This window comes from Trichosurus vulpecula, chromosome 4 (genome assembly GCF_011100635.1).
Source record: "Trichosurus vulpecula isolate mTriVul1 chromosome 4, mTriVul1.pri, whole genome shotgun sequence".
In the NCBI taxonomy this organism is placed as follows: Eukaryota; Metazoa; Chordata; class Mammalia; order Diprotodontia; family Phalangeridae; genus Trichosurus; species Trichosurus vulpecula.
The window spans coordinates 25,456,984-25,473,015 of NC_050576.1; the positions used below are offsets into that span (position 1 = coordinate 25,456,984).

General features: G+C 44.7%; 1 protein-coding gene across 1 annotated transcript in view; it reads left to right on the forward strand.

Annotated features, from left to right (window-relative positions):
* The window catches only part of TTC22 (tetratricopeptide repeat domain 22), a 31,960-nt gene that overhangs the window by 8,985 nt on the left and 6,943 nt on the right, over positions 1–16,032 (forward strand). Inside the window, exons 2-3 of the mRNA XM_036753217.1 lie at positions 11,105–11,160; positions 13,046–13,161. Coding sequence (XP_036609112.1) covers positions 11,105–11,160; positions 13,046–13,161 — 172 coding nt within the window. The remainder of the gene's footprint in view (positions 1–11,104; positions 11,161–13,045; positions 13,162–16,032) is intronic.

Sequence of the window (16,032 nt, forward strand, 5' to 3'; positions counted from 1 at the left end):
AATTTATTTAGTCTATCTCCTTCATTTTACAGATGAGGAAACTGAGGCCCAGGGAAGTTAGTTGACTTGCCCAAAGTCACACAGGTAGTAAGTGGCAGGGCTGGGATTCAAACCCAGGTCCTCTGACCCTAAATCCAACACACTTTTTTTGTCTCTTCATGTTCAGGTCAGGAATCCTATGAAACAGTTATTTCATTCATACACACACACACACACACACACACACACACACACAGAAACAAATACATAAACCTTCCCCCAAACATATTTACTTGTTTCTTATTTGTGATTAGCCCTTAACTGATTTTCCCCTTCTGTGAGTTAGCAGAACTTAGTTTTGAAAAAAAACCCAAAGCCCTCCTGGCCCCATCTCTGCTAAGAGAATGGCTCAGACCCTATTCCTGTCAGAGGATGAGTCCTGAAGATGAAAATCAGACTCTCCCCATTATTAGGGTCAGCAGACTAGAAAGGGGAGGAGGGCTGGAGAGCAAGAAGGAGCTGTTTGTTGGATTCTCAACTTTGCCTCTGGCAGCTGCACAAATAAAGGTGTGGCTGGACCAAACACACTCAGCCTGTTGGGGAAGGCAGAAGTCAACCTCTCAGGGTTAATGTCCCAGTGAGACAGACTCTGAGCCATGGTTGTCAAGGAAGTAGCTTCTGAGCTAGGGGAGAAAAGGTATAACACAGACCTATTGGATATTCAAGGGGGAAGGGAGGAGGGAGAAGGAGGAGAAGGAAGAGAGAGGTGAATAGAAAGGGGATGGTGAGAATAAAGTCACAGGGAATGGTGGGTCCATGGGGTCTTTGGCTTCTAAGACTTTTGAGCTGGGAGAGAGGACCCTCAGAATTCAGAATGTTGTAGATATCAAGTCTGTCCCCCACCCCATTCCTGACCAAGAATCCCCTCCAAGACCCTGTGGACAAACCTACAGTTGAAGGACCTCACTATTCCAGTGGGGAGCCAGCCTACTTTGGAGTAGCCTTGATTGCTAGCTCCAATTTACTGCCACCAGCCAAACATTCGATTCATCTCAGCACCAAGCATACCCAAGCTGCTTAAAACGCTCATTGTGGATCTCAGTTGTCAAGTGACCTTCCCTCTCCTCAAGGATGCTTAGTGACAAGGAACTCACTACCATTTGTTCCATGGTTGGACAACTCCAATCAGTAGGGTATGTAGCCTCTCTGTGGCTTTCACTCTCTCCCACCTGCCATCCCCATCATTTCTGGTTCTCCCCTTTGGGGCCAAACAAGACTGTGGTCTCTTAGCCTCAGCTTCCTCATATGTATTATGATGGAGCATGACAGAATGATATCCAAGGTCTCTTCCAGATCTAAAACTATGATCATGAACATGTCTGACTCTAGGTGACCCTATAGACTTTGTCCATGGGGTTTCTCGGCAAAGATACTGGACTGATTTGTTATTTCCTTCTCCACTGTTTCCCCATTTTACAGATGAAGAACTGAGGCAAATAGAAGTTAAATGCCTTGCCCAGGGTCACACAGCTAGTAAGTGTCCGAGGCTGGATTTGAACTCAGATCTTCCTGACTCCAGGACCCATGGTCTATCCACTGCACCACCTTCTTGCTCAATTATCCACATGACAATCCTTGAAACATTGATCTGTACCACCCTCCTGCCAGTCTTTTTTCTCCAGGCTAAAAGACCCCACATCCTTCAGTGAATCCCTGCATGGCATTGTTTCAAGTCTGTGCATCATCAGTCAGTCATTTAGTCAGTGAGCATTTATTAAGCGCCTACTATGTGGCCATCAAAGTTGCCCTGCTTATCAGTATCCTTCCATTCAAAATGGATCAGATCTGACCATATTATTCCAGATACAGTCTGGCCAGGGCAAAGGACAGGGGGAGTGTCACCTTGGTGGTCCAAGACATCACACCTTTCTCAGATGTCATTTCCTTTTCAGGCTGCCATATTGATTTATACTGACTTTGCAGTCCACCAGAACTCCCAGATTCTGTTCAGATGAGCTGCTTTCTAGCCATGCCACCCTATTTATGAATAGGTGCCCTTTAATAGGTAAGGAAACTGAGGCCCACATTTGGGCCATCATATATTTTAAAGATTGGTTTTATGGAGCTTTAGATTTATCATTATAAAAATCACCAAACCAGGAAGCCTTCGGGGGAATGCAGAGAAGAAGAAGAGGGCTTCCCATAGTATTCCAATGGGGCTGGGAAGGTGGCTGGTGGTTTCCAGAGCTGAGTGAATTAGGACAATTTCCCAGTGAGAGCTTTGGGGATCCCAAGTCTTTTTCTGAGAAAGTTTTGCTACTTTCTTCTTCCTCTATTGTCCTCCTCTGTGGATGCACGTGTGCGCACACGCATACACACACACACATCATTTTCCATGCTGACCCTGGTCCTTCAGTGGCCAATGAAATTCGGAAGAGTGGAGCCATTCACAGTTGGCCAACTCAGAATGCTGGCAGATCACAGGTTCGATATTTTCCTTGGCTGGCATACTTAACTGAGGCTTAGAAGCATCATCAGTGGGTACCCAAGAGGCCAGCTGGATTTAGTGGTGGTCTTTCCAGAGGGAGAACTGAAAGCTGGAAGGGATCCTAGAGGTCTCCTAGTCCAGCCCCTTCCTTTCACAAGTAAGAAAACGGGGGCCCAGATGTGGAAAGGTATCGCCCAAGGTCACACAGGCAGCAAGGAGCAGAATCAGGATCGGAACCCATTTCTTCTGACCCAGTTCAGTTCAGTTCACCAAACCTGTATTAAGCACTTATTATGACCTAGGTCCTGAGTGTACTATGACAAAAATGGAATGATCCCTGCCCTCATGGAGCTTACATTCTACCAGAGGGGAAACATACACACGTAAATACCCACATATTCAAAGTCAATGCAAATTAATTTTGAGGGAGACGGTGGGGAGCAGGGGGCAATCTGGGAGGCTTTATGGAGCAAGGGGCATTTGAGCTGAGCCTTGAAAGATTTCAGAGAGGCAGAGATGAGGAGGGAGACTGACATGGGCTTGGGGGAGAAAGAATGTGGCTTTGCTTGCAAATGGTGAGGAGATATTTCCATCTTCCTAGTTTGTGTCTTGAGCATTCCTTGCTCCATATGTCGTCATCATCCCTGTTTTCTTATCTTTACTCATTTTTCTGGCCTTACTTCCCAGATTGGGACTCCTTGTCATGGCCAGGCTCTGTGTACTTCTAGAAGGGATGGGGTGGGGGCTTCTTTGATACAGATCTGTATGATCTGGGCTCTGGGGAACGAGGTAATGTTCTTTGAGGATCTCAGCGGAACCTGCAATCAGGGGACAGCATCTGTCCTCCCTGAGCAGGCTTTTCCGGCTGAACCTCTCCCCTAGTGTCCCCAGGCTTCTCTTGTGCTGACCTAGGCTGACAAATGTGCTTACTGGCATTTTTCTTTGCATTCCTAGATCATTTCTCAGCCTGGTGCTCTTTCTATCCTTGCTGGAGGAGTGGTTTTGAGGGAGCTCAGCTATTCTCCTCTATGTATTCTGTTCTGTTTCTTCTTTGCCATCTTAGGGAAGAGAGTTGAGAGATAAGGCATGTGCAAAGGCATGGGAAATAGAATGTCATGTATGGAGAGCTAAAAATAGATAACTTTGGCTGGAGCCCCCAGTGGAAGGGAATGATGTGGAAAGTTGGACAGGTGAGTTGGAGTCCAGTTGTGAAAGGTTCTAGATACCAAACAGGAGAGTGTGTATTTTATTGTATTGTATCACTTGGGGTAATAGGGAGCCCCTCAGATTTTGAGGAGGAAAGCAACATGGTTAGACTTATTCTTTAGGAATGTCAGTTATCGGTGTGGAGGATGGACTGCACAGCCAGGAATTAATCACCAAGGGGCTAGCTTCCGGGGGTGGGGGGGAGCCTCCCTGGGCTTAGTTAAGCTGAACCTTGAAGATCAGATGACACTGGTCACTAGACCCACACTCAAACTTGTTCCAGTATGGTAGAGCCTGCTTTTCCGTACTGGCAGAACGGGGTAATCTTCATAGAATAACGGGGCATCATATAGCAAGAGCAAAGGATAACCATGGATGGTCAGAGAGCATCCCTGGAATCTTTACCATGCCCAGAGAAGACGACCAAGGTGCTCACCATGTTGAATGAGCCTGTGGTGAACTCGTGGGTATGACATGAATGAGAGTTACATAAGACGTTGGCAGGCTGCAATCTGCGTCAGTGCCCACGCCAATGAGCTCACAGACCCATTGGCATCTCTGGAGTATTTGACTGGAGGAGAAACCAGAGAGGAAAGAGACTCGAGGCCAAGAGGCCTGTTAGGAGGCTATCACAGTATTCCAGGTGAGAGGAGATGACCAGAGAACCAGAGAATTATGGAGTTAGATGTAATAGGGATCTCAGAGTCTAGCCCCCTCATTTTACAGATGAGGAATCCAAAGCATAGAGAGGTGAGGGTTGCACAGTGACTAAGGTGGGACTTGAACCCAAGTTCTCTTGACTCCAGATCCAGCACTCTGCCCGTTTTTCTTCTCATAAAAAAGGGAGGTGGCCATTCAAAAAGCCATGAGAGTCCAGAGTAGGGCAGGGGCCCTGCGAGTGGAGAGAAGGGGATGGAAAGAGAGATGTTTCAGAGACAGAGATGAGGAGGTTTGGTGAATGAGAGTGGGGTGTCACGTTTGACACTGAGGCGATGAACACGACTGCCTGGAGGAATGGTGTTTGCATTGAAATTAGGATAAGACAACAAATTCCATTTTGGAAATGTGGGCAGGCAGCAATCTCCAGGTGAGAGCTGAGTGTGTAGATCTGGGTGTCATCTGATCATTGAATGGGTGGGAAGTGATGAGGTTGCCCAAAGAAGGAAAATAAGGGGCCAGAGAGCTGGGGGCTGGAATGTAATAGAGACTGAAAGAAAGAAGAAAAGAAGTTATAAAGCAACCACTATGTGCCAGGTACTATGCTCAGCACTTTTACAAATGTTCTCTCATTTGACCCTAGTGACTCGACAAGGTGCTATTATTATCCCCATTTTACAGTTAGGGAAACTGAGGCAAATAAAGGTTAAGTGACTTGCAAAAAGTCATAAGTGAGGGAGTGCCTGAGGCTGGATTTAAACTCAGATCTTCCTGACGTTGGGCCCAGAACTCTATCGACTACGGACAGAGGGTCAGAAAAGGAAGAGAATAAAGTCAGGAACACTCAGTGAGATGCAGTGTCAAAAGCCAGAGGGAAGAGCGCTGGCCTGGTAGTCAGGAGGACCTGAGTTCAAGTTTGACCTAGCTGTGTGACCCTGGGCAAGTCATTTAACCCTGATTGCCTCAAAAAGAAAAAAGTTGTAGGGTGGTGGTCAAGACAGATGATGCCTGAGAAAGGTCCATTGTGTGTAGCCAATGAGCCATTATTAGCTACCTTAGAAAGAGGAATGACTGAGAACAGAGATTCCAAAGCCATCACTGTCTCCAACATCCAACTCAACGTGTTACAGCTTGTGCTGCTGACTCTCCAAAGCAGGCTGAGCCACGCCTGCTTTCACTCTTCAATGCATTCAATTTGGGCCTGTGTTCCAGGCCAAGGAACTTCTCTTCCTGCTCTAATGAGGTGGAGGCCCCAGTAGACATCTTTTCTTATCTGCCTCACTGGCTTAGGGAGGTGGTATAGTATATGATAAAGTGTATTTACCCTGAAACTGGAGGATCTGGGTTCAAATCCTGCCTCTGACACTTACCTGGGTGACACTGGGCAAATCACCTGACCTCTCCAGGCCTGTTTCTTCATATGTAAAATAAGAACATTAGGCTACATGGCCTCAGAATTCTATTTCAACCTTGTAACTATGATCCTATGAATCTTAAGTGATCAAACCTGCCTGGGTCTCATTTTCTTCATCTGTATGATAAGGGAATTACAGATGATGGCTTCAGAGGTTCCCCCCACCCATTTCTAGAATCCTAGGATCCTAGTACTCCCAGAAACCTTTTGATAAAGCCTTTCTAATGGGATAGAGGCCAAGTCACTAGTCCACCCATCTGAGGCCTCTGGCAGCTTTCTGCTCCCTGCCATTGTCTGGAAATAAGGATCACACCAGCAGCAAAGGCCTCCTTGTGGCTCCATTGTGGCCACTTTCACATCTGGAGCATGCCCAGGTCCTCAGCTGTAATACTGTGTTCAGTCCCAGATACCACATTTTAGGAGATGACATTGACAAGCTAGAACCTGCCCAGAGGGTGGTAACGGGGTGGGAAGGTAAATGGAGACCATCTTGTACAAAGACCAGCTGGTGGAATCCTTCTAGACTGGGTGTGCGGCCAAGAGAAGACTTTGGCACCTCAAAGTATACCGGAAGGGGTGTCATCAGGAAGAGGGAGACGATTGTGCTCTGGCCCCAGAAGGCAGAACTAGCTAGAAACAAGGGGAGCAGTTAAAGAGATGCAGATGTTCACACTGATACTGGCACTCCTTGCCGATTAGTGCTGTCCAGCAATCATTCAACAAGTATTTATTTGGTGCCTACTATGTGCAACAATGGAATAGGCTGCTTCCTAAGGTGGTGAGTTCCCTGTCATTGGAGGTCCTCAAGCTGGGCTCAGATGGCCTCTTAAATTCAACAGTTACAGTAGTAACTGCCCAGTGGATGCAGACCTCTGTGCCTAGTATGGAGTGGAAAACAAAGATTAGATAAGGGAAATGTACTAGGTATAACAATCCTTGCTGTTCTAAAAAGTTGGCATTGGCTGCTCCAGGTGGTTGTGGCTTCTGTTCCACCTCCTTGAAGTCTAACAGAGCCTGAAGAAGTGCTGGTCTAGAATGGCACAGGGACTTCCTGCTGAGTGGGGCTCCATGGCCTCTGGTGACAGAGCACTGGACTTGGCATTAGATGCCATGGGCTCACACTCTGACTCAGTTTCTTTTTCTGTATTTCTTATTCCCCCCCCACACACACACAGTTGCTTCACTTGGTAACTCAATCAGTGAACAAACATTTATTTAGCTCCTACTGTGTGCCAGATTCCAAGACTGTCTGTGCTAGAACTGAGAATACAAGTACAAAGAATGACATACCCCCTCCTTGCAAGGAACATGCACATTAATGGAGAAAAGACAACCTAGAGGCAAGAGGAATAGAACAGTCATAAAGTTCTATGCAAATCAAATTTATTATTGCTATTAAGAAACAAGTTCCACCCCTGCCCCCACCCCGTCCACCCAAACCAGTAGATAAGACTCACAGATGACAGATGCTATTATGATCCCTGTTTTACAGATGAGGAAACTGAGGCAAGCGGAAGTGAAGTGACTTGTTCAGGGTCACACAAAGGTCTGAGGCTGGATTCAAACTCAGGTCTTCCTCACTCAGATTCAGTGCTCTGTATTTGCCACCTAGCTAGCTACCCCTAACTCTAACCCTAATTCAAAGAAAATGTCCCTTTAGAGTACCTCTAATGAAACTCCTAAGGTATGTATATACATACACACATACATATACATATACACACTTACACACACATATATGTATATATGTGTATGTATATATACTGGTATCCTTCCTAGCTAACTCAGCTGTCCTTATTCTTGACTGACTCCTACTTTCAGATAATGGGTTACATTAACCATGAACCTCTGTTAGAATGTAACAAGTAAAAATCATTTTGAATCTTCATGTCAAAGCCTTTGGCAACTTGAGCTTGGCTCCTGGAGATTCGTGTTAACTTGACATCAAAGTCTCTGTGGAACGGTTTCATTCTATTCCTTGACCTTACTCAGGAGAGTGACCTCTGGTCTTTCTTTCTTCCTCCAGCTTTTTTCTCAGATGCCCTCCAGTCATGGGGGGCTTTTCTTTGGCTCCCACTCTAAGAGAAGAGTGAAGCAGTTCCCTCCCATCTCTCCTCTGGTAGAGGTCAATTTCGCTCAGTGGAACCCATAATAGCTCTTTAGTTATGGAATAGCCTTTTCCTGGTTGCTCTTAGCAACAGTTTCAGCAACAGTTTCTGTTACAACCAGAAAGATTTGTAAAGACACAGTCCTACCAGAACAAAAGTTGAGCTTTCAATTAGAATTCTAAGGTATTTCATCCCTGGGACTGAGCCGAGTGGGTAGCAGAGCTTTGCTAATGAGGTTAAAGGCGTGAACCTATATGGTCCCAGACTGTAAAACCCAACCTCAGCCAGCTGCTTAAAGAATCCCAGGACTCTGAACTGCAAGGGACTATTCCCTCTTTTTACAGAAAGGGAGGAGTGTGCCCAAGGTCACACAGCTAATCAGTGGCAGAGTAGGGCTTCATACTTGGGAAATTCATGCTGTTTTGTCCAAAGAGTGAACTGACAGCATGAGTGGGTTTGGGAACTGTCGCGAGACCTTTCCCCTCATCATTCTTACTAACGAAATTGTATTCTTCAAGGGGTAATGCAACCAGTCCTGCAATTTAAGCATGTTGCCACCAGGTGGCAATCAAGCATGCATCATGTAAACCCATCTTCACTTTTATGGAAAAGACTCCAAAAATGCTGTCCTCTCATGGTGATCACGGCAGTCTTTTTGATTCTGATCAACTTAACTCATGTTTACTAAGCGCCTGCCTCATGCCAGGCCCTATGCTAGGGGGCTGGGGATGCTGAGATGAAAACTGGCACTTTTTCCTGCCTTAGAGAATAATACAAGATAATGATTACAGGGAATCTGTGTTGGTAGAAATGCCAACTGATATGTACAGTCATATCGTAAAAAGAAGAGGTGAAGGGACTGTGTCTGTTTAGACTGAAGAAGATACAAGGAGGCGGGAAGACACAATTGTCATCTTTAAGTATCTGAATGAAAGGTTGGCTTGGGGCAGAGAGCAGGGGTCTGTGGGGACCTAGCTGGCTGACATCCATTGTCATCACATCACATGACAGCAGCTACATTTACATAATGCTTAAAGGTTGACTTTTACATTGGTCTTATTTGGTCTTCTTCCTTCTCTGAATCTGATCATAAACCTAGTCCCCTTCAGCGATTTTTCCTGGGCTGATCTGGAGAGAGAGACCTGGGGGTGGCCTAAGTCTTTGATAAGAATGATGCAAAAAAGGTTTTAGTGCTGGGCTTTGTTTTAGAATTGATACTTTTTTTTTAAAAGATTGATGAAGCTTCTCATTCAGCTTAATCCAAAAATTTCAGACTTGGATATTGAGGGAAATGCTTTCTTGATATTTCGAAGAGAGGTGGGGGAGGGGAGGTGGTAAATGGACCTTAGTGTGTGTCCTAAACAAATTTGATGAGCGTGTCATGTGCAGCAGTATACTGGTAAATGTTTAACAACCGGCTCTTTGGGGTAAAAAATGTGTACCCACAGCACACTTTTGAGTTTAATGTGCATAATTATCATTTTACTGCCCCTAAACAATAAACAGAAAAACAAATCAAGCCCTGATTTTTAGTGTTTGCGGATTTCTGAGGCATAAATACACTGAAAATTTAACAATCAGCTCACTGTTTGAGCTGCTTCAGCACATCCCTACATATATTTATTCAAGTCATTGATAAAAATAATCAACAGCTCAGGGACAAGCATAGATCCCAGGGGGAATTCCACTAGAGACTTCCTCCCAAGTTAACATAGAATGACTATTCATCGTTGTCCAGCATCACCATTCAATCAGTTCTGAATCTATCCAATCACTCTGTCATCTAGTCCACTTCTTTCCATACTGTCCACAAGAACAGTTCTGCTACTGTCAATTACTTGATAAAGTCTAGGCAAACTTTATCTCCAGCATTCCTCTGATGTAGCAGGGAGGCAGCAAGGAAAGTAGGAAGAGTCTTGGATCTGAATCAGAGGATCTGGGTTCAAATCCTGGCTCTGCTACTTATGGACTCATAGGACCTTGGACAAATCACTTGAGTTCTCTGGATCCCAGTTCTCTTACCTGTAAAATGAGGGGCCTTGAAGGTCCCTTCTCGCTCTAACTCTATAGTCCTTTGATGCCAGCTGAATAACCCTGTCAAACATAGGTTAATCAGACTAACAAGGTTAGTCTGAAATAATCGGATCTGGACCAAGCCAGACTGGCTCTTTGGCATGGTCCTCTTTCTTTTCCAGAATTTTAATAAAAAGCGTTCAATGTTTCTAGCAATCAAAGTTAGGATCATGAATCTCTTGTCTGCAGATTCTATTTTCTTCTCCTTTTTTGAAAATTGGAACAGCACCTATCTGCCTTTTTTTGCCATCCTGCCTTCCTTCTCCAGAGGCTCTCAGAGGTCACCGATGGGGGCTCAAACATCACATTTACCTATTTTTTTTTTCAGTGACCAGGGAGGCACCTGAGTTTGCCATGATGATGTGAACTCATTTAGGCCAGTTCAGTGCCCTCACTGACTCCTTGCCCACTTTGAGCTTCACTGCTATACTGGGCATTTTTATACTTTCTTGTCCTGCCTATGAAGAAGAGTCTTCTTCATAGAAAAAAAACAGATGAAAAATAAGGGCTGAGCTCTTCCACCCTCTCCTATATCATCCTTGGCCCTGTACAGCTGCACTCTTATAGGGCAGATAAGTCAATCAGTCAGTCACTTAACAACAACAATAGCTGGCATTTATATAAGGTTGGCAAAGTGCTTTACAAATATTATGTCATTTGATCCTCATAACAATCCTGGGAGGGAGATGTAATTATTATTCGCATTTTTCATATGAGGAACTGAGGCAGATGGAGGTTAAGTGACTTGCCCAGGGTGACACAGCTAACATGAGGCAAAATCAGGATTCACATCCAGGGCCTCTGATTCTGAATTCTTTTTGCTATACAATACCTAAGATGAGGAAACTGAGGCCCAGGTGTATGGTAGAGGCTTAATTAATTAATATTTGTTTGATTCACTGATAGGACAAGTAACTTTTCTGGGTCACGCTGAGTATCAGAAACAGGGCTGGGATTTGAACTCAGGTCTTGAGGCTTTAAATGTAGCACTGGATATTGGGGGAGGGGTGAAGAATATAGGAGATAGGTTTGAAAAGGGGGAGGCCCATTGCTTTCTCTTACAATGAGAACAGGGGTACAGGGACATCATTTCCAGGTAGTGAGGAAAAGGAGTGGAGAGATTTCACAGGACCCACAATCTGGGGGATTGTTCCTTTGACCTGCCCTTGTTTGTGCTAGATCCCGCTGGAGGAGAAACGGAGCTGGTACTTCACAATGGCAACGCTGTTCATCAGGTAAGATGGCCAAGGACCAGTGGAGGGAGGAAAGCCTGGAGATGAGGAGGGGGCCTGCATACACACAGGTTTTGGCTATCTCTCAATCACCTTCTGAAGAACTGCAAAGAACAGCAGCCCAGAAAGGGCTATCCCAGGGAGTTGGGCTATCCCAGGGCACAACAAAACATCTTTGCTGTCCTTGATTTTAGTCCAGGGCCCAGCACCGGGGAGGGAGCTTTTAGCAAATGCTTGTTGCTGGATAGATGGATGGATGGATTGGCCAAATGATGGAGGGTGGGGCTGCTGAAGCATTAAGAAAGCTTTGGAGGCCCAGAGCAGAAATTCAGAAAAACAAAACAAGACACACAAACAACAACAAAATGTGGCCATTTAATTTTTTTAAATGTATTTAACAACTATCTATCTTTTTGTACGAAGGTGCTAATTAGGAGGTGTAGAGGACCGAGCATTGGATTTGGAGTTACATTTAGAGTCTGTTACTGTGTGGCTTAGAGCAAGTCCTTTCCCCTCTTGTGGGCCTCAGTTTGCTTGTCTGTAAAATGAGAAGGTTGGATTAGAAGCCCTCTGTGGTCCATTCCAACTTTACAGCTATTACCCTCTTATCAAATCTTATCTTATCTTATTCTATTACTTATCTTATCAAATGAAGCAATATAAGTAAAAAGCCCTTAGCTCAGTACCTAGCGCATAGTAGGCATTTTTTTCTTGTTGTTGTTCAGTCGTTTCAGTCATGTCTGACTCTTCATGACCCCATTTGGGGGTTTCTTGGCAGATACTGAGTTTGCCATTTTCTTCTCCAGCTCATTTTACAGATGAGGAAACTGAGGCAAATAAGGTTAAGTGACTTGCCCAAGGTCACACAGCCATTAAGAGTGTGAGGCCAAATTTGAATTGAGGTCTTCCTGACTCCAGGCTGGTGCTCTGTCCTCTATAGCACCACCTAGTGACCCAGGAGGCACTTGATAAATGTTTATTCCCTTCCCTTATTCCTTTCTACCTTTAAGTCTGTCTTACAATATTTGAAAAGGTTGGACCAGATCAAGATTTCTTAACCTAAGGTTCATGAAATGCTTAAACTACTTGGCTAACCATATTTCCCTATAATTGGTTTCCTTTATAATCCTGTGTATTTTATGTCATTCATTTAAAAAACCTGGAGGGGTTCAGTGGCTCCCCGACTGCCCAGGGCAGGTTTCAGAAGCCCTCCTCCAGAAGTCTCCTGCAATGACAGCATCCTTTCCTCTGAATTCTAGGGGGAAAGTAGAGGGCTCTGAAGAGAGGGATGGCCCCACTTTTGCCTGTGGGGCTGGCTCCTAGTAGCCAATCAGTAAATATTGCTTAACTGAAAGTGAGCCAGGCAAGACCAGGAATGAGTCCTTGGCCCCTAATTGTCCTTTGGGTCTTAGCTGCTCTGGTACCAGCTGGGTCACTCTTGGCAAGTTGCTTTAAACTCTCCAAGCCTCGGTTTCCCCAATTGTAAATTGGAGGTACTGCTACTTGCTCTCTTGTCCTCACAGGGTTGTGTTGCGGAAAGTGCTTTTAAACATCAAAATGCTCACGAAATGGTGTCTTTGATTGTTATTTTAATTTGAGGTCCCTTTGAGCTTGTGACCATAAGGCCTCCCTGCCTCTCATTGGGCTGGATCCCAGGAGCCTACGTCTGGAGCTGGAGTGGCCCTCCATTCTAAACCCCCACTTGACAGATGGGACAACTGTGTTGGGTAGAGAAATGGGTTACTCTCCTCCTAGAAACTGAACCCCAACCCCTAAGAAATAAACTTGGAGGGTCCTAGGGAAGGAGACTCGTTTGTCAGGGAGAAATGTCCTGCTCGACTCCAAGGGAGAGAGGGACTGACCCGCTATATCCTGGTGCCCTCCACAGGCTGGATGGCATCTTACTGAACCAGAGCGCTGAGGAGCAGAGGAGGCTGGCTCCTTTTAACCGCACCCTCAGGCTGCTCCGGGAAGTGGTGAAGTCCTCCAGCACCCACCATCGAGGTAATCAGAGCCTGCCAACCCGTCCAGGCCCAGAGCCCCCACCTCCACAGCCAGTTCCTCCAGCCTCTCATGGCCCCAGCCCTTTCCCTCTTCTGTGCCTCTGCCCCGTCTGTGCCCTAGTCCTTGTTCTCAGTTTCTCTCCTTGTCTCCAACCTTGCCTGTATCTCTGAGATGCCAGCTCTGGCTCTGGAGTGAGATGTTCAGATCCTTCCTCCGGCTGCTGGACAAGACTTCCCGTCCCTCAGCTTCGGTCTCCTCATCTTTACAAAGAGGGGTGTGGGCCATCTGGCCTCTGGGTCCCTTCCTGTGCTAGTGAGAGCTGGGTCCTTTCCTTCATTCGCTCTTTGTTTCCCTTGCTTTCTCTGTCTCTGTTCCCATGACTCGGTCTCTCTCTGTCTTCCTCCCTCCTTAGCCTCTGGTTTTCTCTCTGCCTTCTTCTTTTCTCTCTGTCTCTCTGTTTCTGTCTCTTTGTCTCTGTCCCCTCCGCCCCCACCCCGAGCTTCTACTTTTGGAAAACAGTAAATGTTAGGAAGTTTTCTTTTTGTTTTCCCCCTGATCTTAAGCAGGTAGGGGATACAGTAGTTAGAGCTAGAGGTGAAGTAAGGTAAACCTAAGTTCAAAATCTGCCTCAGACACTTATTAGCCAGCTGCATGACCCTGGGCAAGTCACTTAACCTCCCTCAGCCTCAGTTTCTTGGCTGTAAAATAATAGCATCTACCTCCCGGGGTTGTTGTGAGGATCAAGTGAGATAATAATTGTAAAGCACCTAGTAGGTACTTTAGTAAACCTTTATTGGCTGACTTACTATTAAGCACTGACTGTGTGCCAGACACTGTGCTAAGCTCTGAGGATCCAAAGAAGAGGGGAGATATAGTCCTTGCAATACTCTAATAGGGGAGACAACACGTAAACAAACAGCTCTATACACAGAAGGTATAGACAGTGTAAATAAGAAGGTCATCTCAAAAGGGAGTTCCTGAGGGGAAGAGAGAGATCATCAAAGACCTCTTCAAGGAAGCCAAGGAAACCAACCTAGTGATGTGGAGAATGAAGGCCAACAAGCAGGAGGCAGAGATGAGGAAGGCCAGCATTTCCTGAGGGAGCCAGGGAAAATGCCCAGAGGACGATGAGAGGACCAACCTGGAGGTCAGGGTCGACAATCACAGAACAGCTGTCCAGGAGTAGGGTCTGAGAGGCCTGGAGGGACAGGAAGGGCCAGGGCTGAAGGGCTTTAAAAACCAAACCGAGGATCTCTTTGATCTTGGGTGTAATGGGGAGCCGCTGGAGTTTTTCTGGGAAGGGGAAGTGATGTGGTCAGACTGGATCTTTAGGAAGATGTCAGCTTGAAAAGACATCAAAGCTAGCATCCCAAAGGCCCTTGGCAGGCGAGACCACGAGGCAGAATCAAATAAGATGGAATTTTTTTATCTGATAAATTCTTTTTTAAAGATCATATCTTTTTAAAAGAATTTTAAGCTTAAATACTGAAACTTAAATATACAATAAGAAAAAAAGAAACATATTATAGACTTATATATTAAAGCTTAAATACAAAATAAGAAAAGAACAAAAAAGCATCACCATGGGCACAGCAGAACATGAGAGAGGATTCAAAATATACAGCAATAAATTTCCATTTCAAAAAAGCCTGTAGAATAAATACTATGCATTGCATTGAGAGCTGCCCATCTTTGCTTTGCTTCCTTGTAAGTTTCCTTTTGTTCTCTGCTGTGCACTTTTTACTTTGTTCTTTTTCCCTCTTTCTCTCTGCCCCGCCGAAGGCTACAATTAAGCAGGAATATGTATGCGTGTGTATATATACACATATGCATATACAAACATACATATATACACATACATATACTTAGATATTGATAATCATACTCATATGTAAACATATACATTCTTATGCATCTATGGAAGACCGTACTATACGTACTTGTTCTGTTTCTCTGAGAGTAGATGCCCTCTTCCTTCACAAGTCTGAGTCTTTCCATATTTTTCTAAGTCCACCAACTTGTCATTTCTTACACCACAGCAACATTCCAACTTATACTGTCTAGTTATTTTAGTCTAAAGCAATATTGATTAATATGGCTGTGTATCTCTTATTTCCTATCCCTCCTGACTCCTCTACTTTACTTCTAACTGCTACCTTGCCCTCCTATCACTTAACCTACCTCTCCTCCAAGGATCCCTCCCTTATCCTCCCATTCTCATGAATCTAAACACCCTTCTATACCTTCTTTATCCTATTCCCTCCCCTTCCCCTGTAGAGATCCCTCCCTTATCCTCCCCCATTCCCTTAGCATTTAATTTCTTTCTAACTTTAGAAGACTTTCATACCCTTATATACATACATACATACATACATATATATATATATATATATATATATATATATATATATATATATATATATATATATATATATATATATAGTTCCCTCTTAAACCCATTCCCGATGAAAGTTGGGTTCCAGAACTACCAACCGTCCTTCCCCATCTAATTCCTCTGTGTTAGTTCTTCCTGTCACAACTCATTTGGGTAGGATAATTACTCTTAGAGATACACACAAACATAAAATAAAGATCAGGAGTAGAATTTGTTAGGGAAAAAGGAGCAGGGCTGGTAATCATGATCTCAGACAAAGTTAAAGCTAAAACAGATTTAATCAAAAGAGAAAAATAGGGAAACTATTGCCAGCCATATTTATCAATGTTGTTTTGGACTGTTTAAAACAATCAGATAGTATAAGGTGGGACTATTACTGTGGTGTAGGAAATGACGAGTCGGTGGACTTGGAAAAATATGGAAAGACTTGAACTTATGAAGGAAGAGGTTATACACCTTCAGAGAAACAGAGGATA